Source organism: Euleptes europaea, chromosome 7 (assembly GCF_029931775.1).
Source record: "Euleptes europaea isolate rEulEur1 chromosome 7, rEulEur1.hap1, whole genome shotgun sequence".
In the NCBI taxonomy this organism is placed as follows: Eukaryota; Metazoa; Chordata; class Lepidosauria; order Squamata; family Sphaerodactylidae; genus Euleptes; species Euleptes europaea.
Genome location: NC_079318.1, coordinates 82078340 through 82097048, shown reverse-complemented (window position 1 = coordinate 82097048; position 18709 = coordinate 82078340). Strand labels below are relative to the sequence as shown.

At 49.7% G+C, this 18709-nt stretch overlaps 1 protein-coding gene across 1 annotated transcript in view; it reads left to right on the top strand.

Annotated features, from left to right (window-relative positions):
- ATG2A (autophagy related 2A) overlaps nucleotides 1-18709 on the top strand; it is a 48456-nt gene that overhangs the window by 10774 nt on the left and 18973 nt on the right. Inside the window, exons 8-25 of the mRNA XM_056852726.1 lie at nucleotides 684-845; nucleotides 1636-1778; nucleotides 2283-2358; nucleotides 3966-4221; nucleotides 4749-4899; nucleotides 5084-5185; nucleotides 8533-8706; nucleotides 8845-9082; nucleotides 12859-12961; nucleotides 13162-13324; nucleotides 13466-13608; nucleotides 13949-14097; nucleotides 14636-14793; nucleotides 15353-15503; nucleotides 16878-17071; nucleotides 17545-17625; nucleotides 17868-17974; nucleotides 18363-18455. Coding sequence (XP_056708704.1) covers nucleotides 684-845; nucleotides 1636-1778; nucleotides 2283-2358; nucleotides 3966-4221; nucleotides 4749-4899; nucleotides 5084-5185; nucleotides 8533-8706; nucleotides 8845-9082; nucleotides 12859-12961; nucleotides 13162-13324; nucleotides 13466-13608; nucleotides 13949-14097; nucleotides 14636-14793; nucleotides 15353-15503; nucleotides 16878-17071; nucleotides 17545-17625; nucleotides 17868-17974; nucleotides 18363-18455 — 2644 coding nt within the window. The remainder of the gene's footprint in view (nucleotides 1-683; nucleotides 846-1635; nucleotides 1779-2282; nucleotides 2359-3965; nucleotides 4222-4748; nucleotides 4900-5083; nucleotides 5186-8532; nucleotides 8707-8844; nucleotides 9083-12858; nucleotides 12962-13161; nucleotides 13325-13465; nucleotides 13609-13948; nucleotides 14098-14635; nucleotides 14794-15352; nucleotides 15504-16877; nucleotides 17072-17544; nucleotides 17626-17867; nucleotides 17975-18362; nucleotides 18456-18709) is intronic.

Here is an 18709-nt window from a genome sequence, read left to right as displayed (position 1 = left end):
AACTGCAGCAGCACCATCCTGCCTGTGTTCCATAGCACCTAATATTATAGGCATGCTCCTCTGATCCTGGAGAGAATAGGTATGCATCGATGAAGATGTCAATCCAGTGTGCAGCTGCTGTGAAAAAGGGAAATTTAATGCTGGCCATAATTAGACAAGAAATAGAGAATAAAACTTTTGCTATCATACTGCCCTTGTACAAATCTATGGTGAGACCACACTTGGAATACTGTGTACAGTTCTGGTCACCACACCTAAAAAAGGATGTAGGAAGCCAGTGGTAACCCAGTTACAGGTTTTGGCTCCCATTGTTGCAAGGCCAGAAGCATCTTGTGCTGCCCCCAGTTCTGCCAGGGGCAATGGCCTAGTGGACAGCTACAGGCCTAGTGGGCTTACTTCACTCTTGTGATACCAGCTGTCCCCATTGCATAAGGCCTTGGGGTAAGGGCCCTTCTTTGTTGTTTGATTTCTACCTTGCCTTTTGATCCATAAGGACCCAAGGTAGCTTATACAAAACAATAATAGGGAATTCATTTGGAGCTGCTTCTGCCCTGTCCAATATGTAGCAGTTCTCTGACGTGCCATTCTTGTCAGACGCTACTGAATTCTTCAGATCGTTACAGCTGTTCCCATCCTCTTTCATTCTAACTCACGCCCTTGGCCATCTTCTCTTTTTCTCCTAGAATCCGGTGTCCTGCAGGAACAGCTGAGCAAAAGCCGCCCTCTTGACTCGGAGGACCTGAAGCTGATAGAGCAGGACCTCAGTCAGCAGTTGCATTCGGGGCTGGGGGCTGCCGCCACACGCCTGGAGGGACTAGAGAGTTGCGTGGCACTGGAAAATGGAGGTGGGATTTAGCTGGTGGGGGATGCATACTGCTCCTGTGCCCTCCCCACTGTACCCACCTGCCTGACACCCCATGGTATCCTTCCAGGAGACCCCAGATATCTGTAGCTGAATTCATTTTTATGGTGGTGTCTTTTTGGCTATCCCTTTTGCCCACGCTGCTTAGCTGCTGTGTGCCCCATCCCCACTCCAGGACTTTCAGGGTTTTGTGACAACTGCCCTTCATATTCTACTATGGCTCTTTAGTTCTATATTTACCAATTATACGTAGCAGCTGCAGTGAAGGTGTTCTTAACGAACCTCTGCTGTGTGATATCCCGTTTTTTATTGGTGGAAGCTGTTCCTTATTTCCAGCAAGTCTTTTTCCAAATGATGATCTGCATCATCTTGTGGGAGTGAAGCTCTTCTGGATGTCACTCCCATCCGAGCCCTAATTCCCATTCCTGCTTGAAGGAGCTGACAGCAGACAGATTGTTGTTCCTTCTGTTCCATTCACCCCAAGTGCAAGTCTCTCATGCTGCCTAAATAATAGTCGTTCCCCAAAAGGTTTGCTAGGAAAATGAGCCCTGAAGTTTTTTTCTTTTCTGCTTGGTGTCTGAGTAATCCTGAAGGGAACCTTCTCTTGAGATGCTCGCGATGCCAAAAGTAAATTCTGCTCGAAAGCTCAAAACCTCTGGTCGTGGCCTCTGGGTACTCCTCTGGGTACTCCTCGTTCAGCCACTGGCCCGCTTGAATCCGCCGAGCCGATGACCACTTCAGGTCTTTGCTCCAAATCTGACGTTGCCTTTCAGAGATGTTCTTCTCCATGGCGCCCATGACAAGCAGTGTGGCCTCTGTGCGCTCGGTCAGCGAACTCTCCGATGTTGATCTAGACTCCTCCACCCACAGTGACTTCAGCACCAGCCACCTTCAGGCTCCAGCCTTCACACCGGGGGTAAGAGCTCCTTCCAGCCCTTGGGACAGAGGTCTTCAGCCTGCTCCCTTGCTGTGGGATCCTCAGGAGGCTTTGCACTGTTGCGGCTTCTGTCTTTTCCTGACTGCGGTTGTATATCAGGAAATTCAGCTAGTTTCAACTTCTGGCTGCAGATCCAAGTCCCTACTCTGCCCCTACCTTCTGCCCACAAGTACTGTGTGACCCCTGCTCTTTTCTCCCTTCCCTATAAAAACTCATAGAATCACAGAGCTGGAAGGGGTCACCAGGGTCATCTAGTCCAGCCCCCTGCACGATGCAGGAAATTTACAACTACCTCCCCCCCACACCCCCAGTGACCCCTACTCCATGTCCAGAAGATGGCCAAGATGCCCTCCCTCTCATGATCTGCCTAAGGTCATAGAATCAGCATTGCTGACAGATGGCCATCTTACCTCTACTTAAAAACCTTCTCTCCTAGTGCAGATGTTTCTTCAATCTGGACCCTCTCTTTTTCTCTCCCCACAGCTGATCCTGAGTAGTCCCAGGCGCTATGGACGGTCACCCTTTGCTGCTACCCTGCCGTGCCTCAACAAGATACCGAGTGAGATGGGTTTCCATTAGGGAAAGGTGGGAGGGAAAAGAAAGGATAACATTCTTCCCTGATTATCTGCAAGAGGTCTAAGAAGCAGTGGAAAGAAGGTTTTAGGATGAGCATTAGGATGGTGTGAGGCAAGAAAGACCCATGTAGGAGGAAGAAGAAGAGTTGGTTTTTACACCCTGCTTTTGTCTACCTTTAAGAATCTCAAAGCAGCTTACAATCACCTTCCCTCCCCCCCCCCAAACAGACACCTTGTGAGGTAGTTGGGGCTCAGAGAGTTCAGAGAGAACTGTGACTGGCCCAAGGTCACCCAACAGGCTTCATGTGGAGGAGAGGGGAAACAAATCCCGTTCACCAGATTAGAGTCCGTTGCTCTTGAACTATGCCACGCTGGCTCACACGGGTTCCTTCTGACGCCACAAAGACTGTAGCCTTTTGTAGTTCTTGAATGAGTCAGTTGGACAGAACTTTTATTAGTAACAATAAATCACCTCTTAATAACGCTAATTAGGGCTTTCTAGCTTCTGCTTTGTAACTGGTTAATCTGTTTTAATGCGAACACATCTTCCTATTGCTGACACTTCTGTTCAGGTGCCATTTTGAGAACTTTTGCAGTTTAAGTATGCAGAAGTTTCAGGTGGAAGAAAGAGCCAACTTTGATAGCTTCTCTTTCATTCCCTGTTACAGAAATGAATCAAATCCCCAAACTGCTTTAAAGCTATTGGCACCCTTAGCACTCCACCCTGACAGTGAAAGTTTGACACCAGACACAGAATCTAAAGCTCCAATACTATTCAGACTTTGGCCTCATGATGGGGGGGCGGGGATAAGCATTTTGCGTTGCTGATGGTGCTGTGAAATTTTTGCTGCAGTTGAGTAGACCACCCGTGGCTTCCGTTGGAGAGCAGTCTGTTTATCCTACTAGTTGGCCAGCTGCAGTCAAGACATTCCCAGCAACCCTGCGCAGAACTGCTTCTCCTGCGCCTGAGCAATTGCTGCACTGTGTTATTTTGTAACTATCATAGGTGTGGAAGACTTGAGTGTGCTGATAGGGCCGTGTTGGCGAACCTATGGCATGCTTGCCAAGTCCGGCACGCGCGGGGGTTGCGGGGGCTTTGAAGGGAGCGCGGAGCCCTTCAAAGCCGCCCCCCCTTCCCTGGACTCCCCGCCCCCCCTTGCCGAGCTGGGAGGAAACCTCAGTATTCAGGTTAAATTGCCGTGTTGGCACTTTGCGATAAATAAGTGGGTTTGGGGTTGCAGTTTGGGCACTCTGTCTCTGAAAGGTTCGCCATCACGGTGATAGGGTCTCCCTGCATTCAAAGCTGCCAGAGGAAGAGAAGCAAGGTTGAAACAGGGGAGGCTGTTATTGAAAGTAATTGCCCCGATCGGCATCGAGGAGAGTGAGTTGCTGCTTCCTTGTTCAGTGGCGGCCCCTGTTGTGTTGTTCTGTGAAATCCGTCTGCGTGATCGGCCAGGGAGACCTCCTCACTTTCTTTGTGGGCTCTGTGTAGCTGCTAGGCAGAGGCATCCTGGCAGACCCCTTGAGCGCAGCATAGGGTAGCCATCAGGGTCAGGTTCTGCCTGTTCAAAGGTTCTCCTCTGTCTTTCAGGCAAGGCCGCCCATCTGCCACCGCCCTCCGTGGAGAGCCAGCGGCCTGAAGCGCTGCTGCGGGTGACGATGGGGGGGCTCACTGTGACGTTGCTACACCAGTCCCAGGGGGCCACACCTCCTGCTCGCCCCCGCCTTCAACTGGCTCAGCGTTTCTTCTCCCAGTTGGGTGGCTTGAAGGACTCTGCCTTTGGGGGCCGAGACTTCCAGCCTTTGCGCCGGTGCTTTGAGGAGGCCTGTCCACTCAGCAACATCAGGTAGGTGCTAAGGCCCAAATTCAGTTACTCGCCACTCTTCCGGCCCCTGTGTCCTCCTGCGGATGAGCTGCAATTGCCTCTGGTGGGACAGGCGCCAGAGCATGGAAGAGCATTCACAAGAACACACGAGGCTGCCTTATACTGAATCTGATCCTTGATCCATCAAAGTCAGTATTGTCTACTCAGACTGGCAGCGGCTCTCCAGGGTCTCAGGCAGAGGTCTTTCACATCCCCTACTTGCCTCGTCCCTTTAACTGGAGATGCCAGGGATTGAACCTGGGACCTTCTGCACTCCAAGCAGGTGCTCCACCACTGAGATACGGCCCTTCTTGAGAGGCCAAGTCAACCTTTCCATTGTGTTACAAAGATTCACTGTGACCTGCAGCTCTGCTCTTAGCAGCCAGAGGCAAGGAACATCCCCACTGTGAGACCTCCACCCCCTCTCATTTTCCCTTCCCCAGTTTCCTTCGCATCTCTTCTCTGCCCCTTCCCAATGCTGAGTCTTGCCACCTTGGGTCTCTTTTCAGGCTAACCGGGGCTGCCGTACAGATCAGCTGTGAGCACAAAGCCACTGGCCGGCAGCAGATGCTCAGCTGGGACACGTCCTTCGGGCTGCTGGAGATTTTGGAGTGCCTCTGGCCAGAGAGCAGTGCACAGGCAAAGCCAGAGTACACAGAGGTGAGGGCGGGGCCATCTGGAAATTGCGGGCTTCTTCAAGTTAGGCTGCGCTGGTTACATGTGGGTGGATGCATCTATGGTGGCAGCTGGGGAGTAGCCAGTTGCAGGAAACAACAGCCCCCTTTCCTTCATCTGGAAAGCACCCTCCCTTCAACTGTTATTGCTTCTCCTGTTTCCTTCTCAGCTGCTGGTCTTCGCCATCCCCAGTGCCTTTCCATACAGCCAGTCACCTCGGCCTTGTGCCCGTGTCCGTTCCAAGCACTCAAAGAAACTGCCCTCCTCAAAGGTAAGTGTTGTCAGGTGGACAGATAGGTATGCTAGGTCGGACCAGAACCAATGGGTTGAAATTAAATCAAAACAGTTTCCGTCTAGACATTTGGAAGGATTTTCTAACAGTTAGAGCGGTTCCTCAGTGGAACAAGCTTCCTCGGGAGGTGGTGAGCTCTCCTTCCCTAGAGGTTTTTAAGCAGAGGCTAGATGGCCATCTGTCAGCAGTGCTGATTCTGTGACCTCAGGCAGATCGTGAGAGGGAGGGCATCTTGGCCATCTTCTGGGCATGGAGTAGGGGTTACTGGGGGTGTAGGAGAGGAGGTAGTTGTAAATTTCCTGCATTGTGCAGGGGGTTGGACCAGATGACCCTGGTGGTCCCTTCCAACTCTATGATTCTATGTCTGCCACTGGTTTGTTCATGGGTTTGTGGACCTAATAAAGGAGACTTGCCTTGGACCTCTTCAGTAACTCTGTAGAAAGACTGCACACTTTCCTTATTAAGCTGCTTGGGAGTTGAGTCCCTCCAGCCCACGGGAGTGGGGAGAGATTGAATACAGAAGTGTGCTGCTTCCCCTCTAGGGTGACTGGCAGCACTCACTCGTTTGTTTTTTCTCCACTGCTCTCCCCTTCTACCTCTGAAGCGCGGTGGAGGTTTAAAAAAGCCACCGTGGCACTCAGGTTAACATGATTTCCCCGCAACCTCAGCCTGGGAAAAGGGTAGCCATGCAATGGATTCGAGTGGCCGACTTTATGTTCCTTGCACACTCCAGTCCCTGACAGTGTAAAAATGCTGACCTTGGCTTGCAGTTCCCCTCTGTGGCCATCATCTTTAAAAGTCCCACCTCTCCTCCACTGCTCTAAGCCAATCTTTGTGATTGAGGCCTCATGCAAATCCAAGTGATTATCAGCCAATTAAAACCTGTGGAACTACACTGGATGGAAGGGGGTGAGGCAGCCTCAGTTTAAGAAGGGGAAAAGAAAACCTCCCCCCCCCCCTTGGGACAGGGATTTCATTGCTCTGGAGAAGGAGTGTCAGCTTAGCCCTCCTTTTATTTGGCTTTTAGTTAGGATTTTTGGGTCGGCTTAGGGAAGAAAGCTTATTTTAGTGTGACAAAGAAGCATCCTGTTTAGAGCCCATCATTCCTAACTGGTGTGTGTAGGTTCTGTGGAAAGGTGCTCCGTGAGGGGAAAGAGCAGCCTTGAACCTGCTGAGGTAACCTGTCCAGAGAAAGAGGAATCAAATCTCCCTTCAGAGTTGATTAACTTTACTTGAGAACCAGTTTTACTATATATGTAAAAAGTCATCTGCACATACGACTTACCTTATTAAACACTTCATTTTCTGTTAAAGAAACCTCTGTTGTTCATCTCCATCTGTGTCTTGTCTGTCAAGTCAAATATCTAAGAAACAAGTGATCTCTGTTTACCTCACTAATAAGTACTGCCTTGATCTAGCAGGTTTACAAATAAGAGACCTTTAGGAATCGCACAGCTTACACACTACCAATCCTTTAATCAAAGCGTGTACCCCCCCTTTTTATTTGATTGTGGGCAGTTGGGGTTTTAACAATCCATAGGAGAGGCCAGAGTGGGGATCTGGGCATTCTTCAGTTCAGAAGGGAGTTGCCTCGGGGGCCCCCACCCCATAACCGCTACACCTTCAGAAGGTCTTTGAGTGAGGAGGGAAGGCCATATGTCAGGCCCACTTCAGGCATGGCTGCACCTTTTGATGAGGTGGATTCCCTTCTCTGGATTGGAGCAAGGAGTGACATCAGATTTTGCCTGAAACGTTGGAGTCGCTATTAGATTTAAGCATTACCTCACTCCCCCGACATTTTGTGGTTGGCTCCACCTTCTGTGGCAGCCATTTTGTAGTTGCACCCACCATCTTTTGTCATAAAAGGGTCAAAAAGGTTGAGGGACCCTGCGTTAGACGCATAATGAATGGCGTGTGTTTCAGAAGACTTGAGCTCCTTAGTTATTTTTGAAATACTTCTGTCACCTGTCTGCAATACTCCCCTTAAAATAGTTAAGAACAAAGCAGCATTGGCAGAGTTTTATTATGTTTTTTTTTCAAATGAAAGCTGAGATGGCCTCCTATATGACTGTGAAGGAGAACTATCAACCCAGCATGAAAACAAGCAGCATGTTGTGTGTCTGAAGGGGACTTTGGGAAGGTGGCAGCCCAGTTTTAACATATAGCAATGTACACAGATTGTATTAATATATTAACAAAAGTGCTATACAAATAGACACAATGGTGAAAACATGAAAAGACAGACTAACAAACAACAAACACCTACAGGCAAGGGAAATATATCATCAGGGACACTGACAAGTGTAACCCTGGTGCCTCAATCCTAACAGCTGGTACAAACTCTCAGTACAGCAATGCAAAATTAAATAAGTATCAGCAGAAAAATCATGTAAATACATGAAAGAGCGTATATACAAATTCCTCTGGCACAATACCCAAAGAGTATCCAAAGAGTGCTAGTTAATGGTTCCTCATCCACTTGGAGAGAAGTGACTAGTGGGGTTCCTCAGGGATCTGTGCTGGGCCCTGTGTTGTTCAACATCTTTATAAATGATTTGGATGAAGGAATAGAGGGGATGCTTATTAAATTTGCAGATGTTACTAAATTGGGAGGGGTAGCAAATATGGTAGAAGACAGAGCCAAGATGCAGGATGATCTTGACAGGCTGGAGAAGTGGGCTAGAACTAATAAAATGCCCTTCAACAAAGACAAATGTAAAGTTCTGCATTTAGGTAGGAAAAATCAAATGCATAATTATAGGATGGGGGAGACTTGTCTGAGTAGTAATGTGTGTGAAAAGGATCTTGGGGTCTTAGTAGATGCTATTGAGAGTTTGTACCAGCTGTTAGGATTGAGGCACCAGGGTTACACTTGTTAGTGTCCCTGATGATATATTTCCCTTGCCTATAGGTGTTTGTTGTTTGTTAGTCTCTTTTCATGTTTTCACCATTGTTCCTATTTGTATAGCACTTTTGTTTATATATTAATACAATTTGTGTACATTGCTATATTTGGGCACTGTTTCTTTGTTTTGCAAACTCCTACAGTACCTAGCCTTTTTTCCTTTCAGTTTTAACATATGGGCAGAGGTTCCCAAACTGCTCCAAGGAGCTCTTGGTGCTCCGCGAAACATCTCCCTAGTGCTCCGTGATTTGAAAGAAAAATACTGCTGTCATTGAGTTTAGTATATAGGTGCTAGGTGAAAATTAGCGCTCCATGACAAATTTCTCTCCTGAAAAGTGCTCCATGACTCAAAAGGTTTGGGGAAACTCTGGTGCAAGGGATCAGCCTTCCTCCTGCAACTCCGCTGGTGTTTTGCCCACAGAGCCGTCTTGCCAAAGCCGCTGCCAAACACACCGTGGAGCTGGTGGCCGAGCTGGCTGATTTCTGCTCGGATGTGGACCTGGGGACCCTCGACCGGCTGTGCTCCCTCCTGCGCTGGGCCACGGAGCCTACCGTCCCAGCCTGGTCTCCTGCCCCTTCTGCTGAGGCACACTTGGTAAGCGCAAAGGAGAAGGGGCGGTGTCCGGTTGGGGACACATAGCAGACTGAGGCCGTGGCAACTCCCCCCCATCCCCCCCCGGAAAGGGTCTCCTCAACCGTTTCTTTTTCCCTTTTCCTTCTGGCTGGGTGCCAGGCAGATTCTCCCCTTGCTGCCGAATGGCAGTCGAGCATGCAGATGGCAGCTCCCAAGGCCACCCTGCGGGTGCAGTTCCCGATTCCAGACCTGCGGTCGTGGCCCGAGAGGCGGCCCTGGGTGGAGAAGGCGGTGCGCAAGGAGAGTTTGCGCCTGGACCTGGTGGATCTTGAGCTGCGCTCGGAGCTTGGGCCTGCCGGCTCCATCCAGCTGGAAACCACCTTCAGCAACTTGCATGGTAAGGAGGCCTGGACTCCTCCCAGACAGGGTTCCTTCCCCAGCGACTACAGGAGGCAGCTGCAGAGCCTCTATAATCGCCTGGGTTCAGTAATGCCAGAGCGTAAAACACAAAAATCAGCATAGGTAGCCAAAATATAATGTAGTCTCCTATTTCTAGCAGTATTTTACACATAAAAGGTAAAGGTCCCCTGTGCAAGCACTGGGTCATTCCTGACCCATGGGGTGACGTCACATCCCTACGTTTCCTAGGCAGACTTTGTTTGTGGGGTGGTTTGCCAGTGCCTTCCCCAGTCATCTTCCCTTTACTCCCAGCAAGCTGGGTACTCATTTGACCGACAACAAAGAAAACTACGATGGTCCTATAATGCACAACTTGCAGGAACAGTTCAAAGGCTTTGAGCTGTTCCAGCAAGTTGTGCATTATAGGACCATCATAATTTTCTTTGTTGTATGTGTAAAATATTGTTAGAAATAGAAGAGTTGGTTTTTATATGCCAACTTTCTCTACCCCTTAAGACTTACAATCACCTTCCCTTCCCCTCCCACAACAGACACCCTGTGAGGTATGCGAGCGTGACTGGCCCAAGGTCACCCAGCTGGCTTCTTGTGTAGGAGTGGGAAAACAAATCCAGTTCACCAGATTAGCCTCCGCTGCTCATGGGGAGGAGTGGGGAATCAAACCCGGTTCTCCGGATCAGAGTCCACCACTCCAAACCACCGCTCTTAACCACTACACCACGCTGGCTATACTATATTTTGGCTTCCTGTGCTGATTTTTGTGATTGTGTTAATTAAGCATAAAGGTGTTCTTTTCATGAGAGCGTAAAATCCCAGAATCCTGTGAATCTTGTCTGAAGAAGCGGAGCCTTATGTTGTGGGAAGTGCCTGATGAAATTGCAGAAGCGGATGGTGGGGACGACCAATTTCCAGTACTTGGGAGGGGGGCATGTTTTGGTGCGGTGTCCAGCAACAAGGGTCCCCCTCATGGCCAGCAGGAACCAAGTGAGTTTCCCTCTTCTCTCTTGGTTCGTGCTTCCTGTTTTTATCTATGGCACCTTGTTGTCCTTTCTGAATGCATCTTAGCAAGGAAGTCAGAGGCTTAACAGAGAAGCGGAGAAAGTTTTGGCTGGAAAGTTTCAGCTTCTGCCTTCAGCTTTAGCACAAAAATTGGTACTGGGATTTAATGGGATGAGAAAATTGAGGTTTGTGATTTTTTAGGAGGCTGGGGATGGAAAACGAGTTCTCAGGAAGGGGAGCTCTCGCACAGTGCAAGAGCCATAAAAGAAGAACAAAGTTAAAAGTATAGACTTGGGTGGATCCCCAACCATCCTCCAAGTAGCCTTCCTCCAACTTAAGTGGTTCTTCCTCCAACAGCAGAGCCATTGGGCTTGGAGGATGGCTTCAAACTTGAAGCCATCCTTGAGCCAAACTTGAGTCAAGAGGCCAAACATAGAATCATCGAGTTGGAAGGGACCACCAGAGTCATCTAGTCCAACCCCCTGCACAATGCAGGAATTTCACAACTACCTCCCCCCCCACACACCCCAGTTACCCCTACTCCATGCTCAGAAGATGGCCAAGATGCCCTCCCTCTCATCTGCCTAAGGTCATAGAATCAGCATTGCTGACAGATGGCCATCTAGCCTCTGCTTAAAAACCTCCAGGGAAGGAGCGCTTACCACCTCCCGAGGAAGTCTGTTCCACTGAGGAACCACTCTAACTGTTAGGAAGAATTTTCTAATGTCTAGATGGAAACTCTTCTGATTTAATTTCAACCCGTTGGTTCTGGTCCAACCTTCTGGGGCAACAGAAAACAACTCGGCACCCTCTTCTATATGACCGCATTTCAAGTACTTGAAGTTGGTTATCATATCCCCTCTCAGTCTTCTGGGCTAAACATACCCAGCTCCTTCAACCTTTCCTCATAGGACAGTCTCCAGACCCCTCACCATCTTTGTTGCCCTCCTCTAGACACCTGAGCCAAGAGGAAAGATGGAGTACATATATATTAATTTTCAATTTAAATATTCATACTTTGCTCAGTGGAGTGATAGGATGGGGGCAAGATCCTCCCCATTGAATGAATCTCCCAATACTTAAAAGAATTTTTAATCAGTATATCCAGAAGTTCTTGCTCGCTTCTAGCATCCAGGCATCAGACGGCTTTACTGGTGGAAATGTTCTAAGTGGTCTTCTAAGGGAATATGTCAGAATATGCTCAGGGTCCATGTCTCCCCCCCCCCCCCCATGGACTTGCTTCTGAAATTAATGCTAAGATCTGTGGTTGCTCTCTCAGCCCTACTGCATGTGATGTCCAGGGCATTTGCCTTCTCTAATATTGCTGGATTTGCATATGATGTTCTGTGTCTTGCCAGTCGTTGTACCTTTTTTTGTTGGGGTGGGGATGGAGTGTGTGTCAATGGCATCTTAAAGACAGCTGCTACCATTGGATTTGCTGCAAGGCCCATTTTTGATAGCTTTAATACAGGTCGTACGGGTTATGTGCGTAGGCTAGCAGGAAAGTAGTAGAAAGGAGACTTGCAGAAGGCTTTTTAAAGTTTTTTTTTATTTGATGACAATATGAGTGAAGGCCACAAATGGGATTAAGAATTTTTTTTTTGTTAATATCTCACATGCTTTTTGTAGAGGACAGATTCTCGGATCAGGATTGATGCCTGATGGATGTTAGTCAACAGCCTCTCCTTTTTATGGGCTCCTGCTTGAAGTAATTGTTGTTGTTGTGGCCAGTGCATTTAGTTTGTGGAGTCAGGCAGGTTTGATTATTGGTTTTTATTAACTGTATGTGTTCTGGGTAGGAAGATTTGTATTTTCAGGAAAGGTCACCATTGGTGGGTTTACTGTACACCCGAATGTCTTGGCAGATTTCTCTCAGTGGTGAGAACAGTGAAGGAAGAGGTGTATGAATTTCTGAGGCTGTTGCTTGTGATTCTACGCATGGGGTGAATAGCATTAATAACAGTCTTGAATTGTTCCAGGCTTTTCTTTACCCTTAGTCCAGGCTTACAAAGGTGTCTCTGGCTTAAAGCCACCAGTTTATAGGTGGGTGCTGTATGCAAGCTTACATAGAAATAAATTGGGCATAAAATTGTGCTGGGGAGGAGTAGAGAAAAGGACTGTAAGTCCCTCTATTTTGTACAGGGCTGACTTGGTTAGGTGCTTTATAATTAGTATTCATTATTCAACCTTCTCTCCCCCCTCATCAATTTTGACAGATCTTTTTGCTGTTTCTGTTTATATTGGCATATGTCAAATTAGCTTCCAGAAGTTTGCATGCTAAGTTTTATTCTGGAAGGCCTCTGATGATTTTACTACCATAACCTTTGCTTTTTAAACCACAATTACCTGTTGCGGTTATACGGCTTTTATACTTCTGCTGCTTGCTTTTGTTTAGCCTGTATTGTTGGGGTTTTTTTTGGGTTTTTTTTTTTTTGGTGAAATGCTGTTTTTGCTCTAGTTTTTTAACTGACTGCTATGTTTGCCTATTAAATATTATTTTTGTTTTATTTGTTTTGGCCTTAGCTGGCTTGAGTGTTGATGCTTACTCAGCGGAAAGGTGGGACTGACTGGTCAGCCAATAAGAAGCTGGAGACTTGATGCTGTTAGTGTGTCTCCATATAAATGTGGCAGCCCAAAGAGAGTGGAATTGAATGTCTGAGGAAGGCCCTGGATGGGTGGGGGGAGGGAGTGGGTAGCCCGCTTGCAAGGCCACTGATGCCTTGGAGAGGCTGCAACTCTTGCCCTTTCTATTCGTAGGCGTGTATGAAGATGGCGAGAAGCTTTCGGTGCCCTGCTTCCGGGTTGGCAAAGCCCCCAACTTGTCGGCCAAAGGGACAGAGAAGAAATACATCCTTCCAAAGTAAGATGGGCTTCCGTGTGTCCCCCTGAATAGCAGCTAAGATGGCTTTGGGTGTTACCTTGGCTGCGGTGGGCAAGAAAGGGGTGTTTTGCCCTGTCCTTCCCCTCCACCCCTGTTCGGGTCAGCATTTCCTTCTAATTGTGGGGAATTGAACCACTGAAGATCCCGGCACCCTGTCCAGTGCTGTCTTCTCTCCGCAGAATCACTCTGACCCTCCACCCCCAGGCTAGTGACCCCCAGTGGGACTTGAGCCTTGTGAAGGCCGAGGAGATGGAGCTCTCGTCGGCAGAGAGTCCCTGTGAGTTGAAGCAGCCCGAGCCTTCCCCCTTCTCCTCCAAAAGGACCATGTACGAGACGGAGGAGGTGAGTGAGAGGGCATAGTGGTCAGCTTGAGAAGGTGCCAGCTGTCTTTTCCCAGACTTATTCCTGTTTTCCAAGCTTCCCTGTTGGCCCTTCCCTGCCAATTCCTGATCCTTCTCGGTTCTGGCCTTCTCCTTCCGTTAGATGGTGATCCCTGGAGATCCTGAGGAGATGGCGGAGTTCCAGGCCCAGACGATGGCAGCCTCCCAGTATGCCCTAGAGGTGACGTTCCCCACCTCGCACATTTTTCTCCCCAGCAAGGAGTTCTATGAGAGCATTTACAACAGGTCAGAATTATTACTCTGCAAATCTGGGGAGGGCAGGGCCAGCTGGAGTCACCAGGCCCCATTGGGCAAGCTCTGTGTCCCCCTTGAGGCTTTTTCCGCCCATGAAATGGTATATTCTGGTGCCGGGTTGGCTGTGTGCGGTTTTCCCATCTTGGGCACGAATGGAGGAGAGTCACTGTCGGTGGACTGGCGTCCAGCTGCTCTCCTATCCAGTTTTGGACGACAGAGGGTGGAAGCAGAATGTGAAAGGAGTATGTCAAGGCGAACTTTTGCATGCATTTGGGGGGGTTATGTGATGGAGATGGCAAAGGATAACGTTTGCCACTCCCTCCTCTTGCAGGATCAATAATGACCTTTTGATGTGGGAGCCCTTCAGCCCTCCTCCAAGCCCCTCCGATCCTCTGGGGGGCAACATGGCCGCCACAGCTGCTGAAGCATTCCCCCACTGGCGGGAGGATTTCAAGATGTGCAAGTCAGCCTTCAAACTGGGTGAGGAATGGTGGTCCCGCATCCGGGGGGAGGGGGGGGAACGACGCTCAGAGCCACCCCAAACTAGATAATGGTTCAGGGTATGGGTAAGTCACGGCTCTGACTCTCCTGCAGCCAGACTGAATGCGGCTGATCATCTCTCTCGGCTTAGAATGGAGTTTCAAAAGCTCAGGATTCCTGGACTCCCTCACTTGGGGGGGGGTGTCAGAGCTTTTGGAGCATTTGTGGGTGGGTGGGGGGAAGAAACCTGAAGGGACAGCATGGTGTAGTGGTTAAGAGTGGTGGTTTGGAGCTGAGGACTCTGATCTGGAGAACCAGGTTGGTTTTCCCACTCCTCCACATGAAGCCAGCTGGGTGACCTTGGGCTAGTCACAACTCTCTTTGAGCTCTCTCAGCCTCACCTACCTCACAGAGTGGCTGTTGAAGGGAAGGTGATTGTAAGCCTGTTTGATTCTTCCTTAAGTGGTAGAGAAAGTCGGCATATAAAAACCAACTTGTCTTTCCTCTTCTTCTTCCTTCTTGAAACATACCTTTCCAGATTCAGACTCTGAGGAGGAGGACTCCCACTTCTATTCATCGGACGAGACAGCCACTCAGCGGAAGAAGGGGGAGCAGAGGAGCCTGTATCTCCAGAGCTGTGTCTCTGTCATGCTCCGGGTGGGGAAGGGACGGGTCACTGCTCTGTGCGATGCCAAGGTAATGGTCACGGTGGCCGGGGAGAAAGACAAGTTCGCCTACAGTTTGGCCCTGAGGGTTGATAGGGGGAGGTGGGGCTGATCACTTTTGGCCTCTGCTTAGGAGGAAGATTTAGAGGCTGTAGCTCAGTGTAGCATCTGCTTGGCATTCATAAGGCCCCAGGTGCAGTCCCTGGCATCTCCAGTTAAAGGGACTAGGCAAGTAGGTGATGTGAAAGACCTCTGCCTGAGAGAGCCGCTGCCGGTGTGAGCAGACAATACTGACTTTGATGGACCATGGATCTGATTCAGTATAAGGCAGCTTCATGTGTTCAAAGCCAGTAATGGGCTGAGCAGGCTTGCTAGTCCTCAGATAGGGGAGGCTGCATAGCCCTGCAGAAATAGTTATTAGAAAGTAGGTGAGCTTGGAGGGGCCCCACCGCTGCTTCTTGTTCAGGGGAGGAAGGAGCACTGCGGAGCTGGCCCAGCAGCCTCTCAGAAGGCTCTTTGGTGCTTCCATGAATGCTTGGGCTTATCCAGGGTTATCTGCTCTTTCAACGGGGGGCTCCTTTTGCCTGCAGGGCGAGGGCGGTAAAAAGCTGGAGGGCTGCCACGGAGAGCTGGTCTTGGACGTGGAGAGTGGCAGCCTCTTCAGCGTCTCGCGGTACAAAGGCCGCGAAGACCTGGGCTACTTCTGCATTGAGTCGGAGAAGGTGGCGCTTTATCACAAAGGTACGGTGCTGTGGTGAAGCAGGGTGGGGGAGCCTGCTGGAGGCTTACTCATCAGCACTAAAGGTCTGCAGAAATAAGTCACTTGCTTGTGGCTGTTGACCAGGTTGGAGTTTCCACCAGGTCAGGCGCTCTCCCAACCTTCTTTGTTAGCAAGCGCCCAGAGCGAGTTCTAGACTGGAGCTGCCCCAGACTGACCAGGGAGGAGATGCTTGCGGGTTCCTCGGCTGGCAGCCTCTGGGAAGACAACGACCTGTAAATAGTGGAGGCTGCCATAGTGCATCTTTATTTTGCCATTCTTCCAAGGAGCTCGGGGCTGTGTGCATGGTTCTCCCTACCTCCATTATATCCTCACAGCAACCTTCTGAGGTAGGCCAGGCTAAAAGCAAGTGACCGGCCCAGGATCACCCCAGTGAACTTCATAGCCAACTGGGGATTTAAACCTAGGTCTCCCAGGTCCTAGTCCAACCACTACACAGTACTGTATCCAGTACTGTGAGCCAGCGTGGTGAAGTGGTTAAGAGTGGTGGTTTGGAGCGGTGAAGGCTAATCTGGTGAACTGGATTTGTTTCCCCACTCTACATGAAGCCAGCTGGGTGACTTTGGGCCAGTCACACTCTCGCAGCCTCACCTACCTCACAGGTGTAGTGGTTAAGAATGGTGGTTTAGAGCGGCGGTCTCTAATCTGGTGAACCCGGTTGATTTCCCCACTCCTGCACACAAAGCCAGCTGGGTGACCTTGGGCTAGTCACAATTCTATTAAGAGCTCTCTCAGCCCCACCTACCTCACAGGGTGTCTGTTGTGGGGAGGGGAAGGGAAGGTGATTGTAAGCTGGTTTGAGTCTCCCTTAAGTGGCATATAAAAACCAATTCTTCTTCTTTGTCGTCCTCCTTTTCCTCCTCCTCCTCCATTATTACCTGACCACTGATTGACATGGTTTCTTGCCTAACCAAGGCCAGATTCAAATGAACAGAGTTTTTTCTCTGTGTGTGTTTTGTGTGTTGCTTTTTGCATGGTCACTTTTTGTGCATATGAATGCTCTGGTGTATTGAGGCAGCAGTTTAGCATCTCCTACAATCCTTCCGCACTGTAGAATGAACTGTGGGGGAGGGGATTCAGCTTTGGTCTTATCAGTTGCCATGATGACTTTATATGCTCCAGAATGAGCAATTTCTCCCCCACCCCAAGATTCCCTTGTGGCTCCACCTCCTTGGCTGTTAACCCAGATCCTCCTCTTCTGATTAATGCGTCTCACCTGATTCTCTGAAAACTGATTGTGGGAGGGGTTTTGCCCTTTTGAGATGCCATTGACTTGGGGAAACATCTGTAGGTGTTGACAGGGCCTTAATCTTGGATGCCCTACTCTGTCCCCACAGCTGTGGTTGAGGACTACCTCATGGCAGATCACCTGGAAATCCCCAGCTTTTTGCCCCCTGAGGGGCTCAACCCCACCATCTACGCCTCCCAGGAGGGCACTGTGGCTTGGCCGGCAGGAGTCAAGAAGGAGGGGCCTGTGAAGATGCTCTCCCTGGCCATCCAGATCAATCTGGATTTGGAGAAGAACATCAAGGTAACTTGGTAGCTGTGGACTTCCTGGTTTGAATCACTGTTGGAATCATGTCCCCCAATGAAGGATGTCGCTGGGGTCATTTTTAGGCTGTTTTCTGCCACCCAGCTGCTTGGATCTGCTTTCTAGTGGAGCAGGATTCCCCTTTAAGGAGGACAGGGATACTCCAGAGCCCCTTCCCACTAACAGTCAGATGAACAAACATTCTGAGGAGGAGGCTACTATGTTGTTGTTGTTTTAAGGGGGAAATTGTGTTAAGGCTTTCCCCAGATATCCTTTTCACACCTCCACCAGCCCCATGGGAGTCGCTTATAGAAAAGAGTCTGGTGGTTTCAGTGATGTTGCCAAGGTGCCCTTTGCGCATCGCCTTGGCAGTAATCATCTGGAGCTAAAGCATGTTGAAAGGGGTGCTTAAATTGGAATGGCCGCACGTGTGAACATGGGCTGAGATCCTGTTTCTTGCATGTCTTTTACAGGAATTTCTGGTGACTCTGCGTCTGGAAGGTGCCACGATGCGGCATCACATGGCGCTAACGCACCAGAGCTGGTACACACAGGTGAGGTCTGTTCTCCCCTCCCAAAAAGGTCTGCACAAGGTTCTCAGCGAGTTTGGTGCATGCCCCTCTATGGTGAGGGGCAAAGGAAGATGCGGAAGCCAGCTGGCCTGTTTTTGACTGGCGCCGTGCATGTCCCTGGGCCCTTGATGACGGAGGACTGTCAGTAGGGACAGGCCTATGGATTAGGGCAGGGGGTGGTGGTCTTCCCCACCACCTTCACTTTGTCCATCTTGTTCTCCCAGATGATTGACTTTTTGGATGTTCTGGATGACCCGATTCTGGGCTTTGTGCCGCCCACAGTCATCACGGTGCTGCACACTCACCTCTTCAGCTGCGCAGTGGATTACAGGTTGGAAGAAGGGGTGGGGGCGGAGTTGCTTGGAAGGAGAAAGGCAAAAGGCACCTGTGGAGTGCTGAGCAGGAAACAGAGGTGGGGTGTTGGCCAGTTAAGGCATAGAAATCTGGGACTTCTGCTGAGGATGGTTGTGTACTCCCCCTCCCCTCTGTCCTGGAAGGCAAGCCATGTATTGGCTCCTTTTAGGGACCAGCTGTTTTTTCACTGCAGTAACTTTGGTTGGAAGCAGCCACATTTTGGAGGAGGGTGCGTAAAACTTAGCTTCTTCCGGCTGCACATGGAAGTGCAGATGATCCATGGTGGGCCTCTGCAGGAGGGATGGTGGGTCTCCCTGGCCATACTCTCCCCCCCCCATACTTAATTCTGCTCTCTGCACCCACAGGCCTCTCTATTTACCGATCCGGGTCCTCATTACAGCAGAGACCTTCACGCTGTCAAGTAACATAATTGTGGACACGTCCGTCTTCCTCCTCCGGTGAGTCTCATTCCGGCCCAAAGTGATTTTTGCTCACCATATTGCACCATCACAGCCGTGGCAGCTCCAGCGAGTTCTTTTGGGGAGCCTAGTTGAGGCTTGTCCTGATTTTCTACTGGAGGGGGGAGAAAAGGGGATTTTCAGTTACCTGCAGCTGAAAAGTGTGCTAGGTGCATTGCTCATTGGTGGCTTAGAATCATAGAGTTGGAAGGGACCACCAGGGTCATCCAGTCCAACCCCTTGCACAATACAGG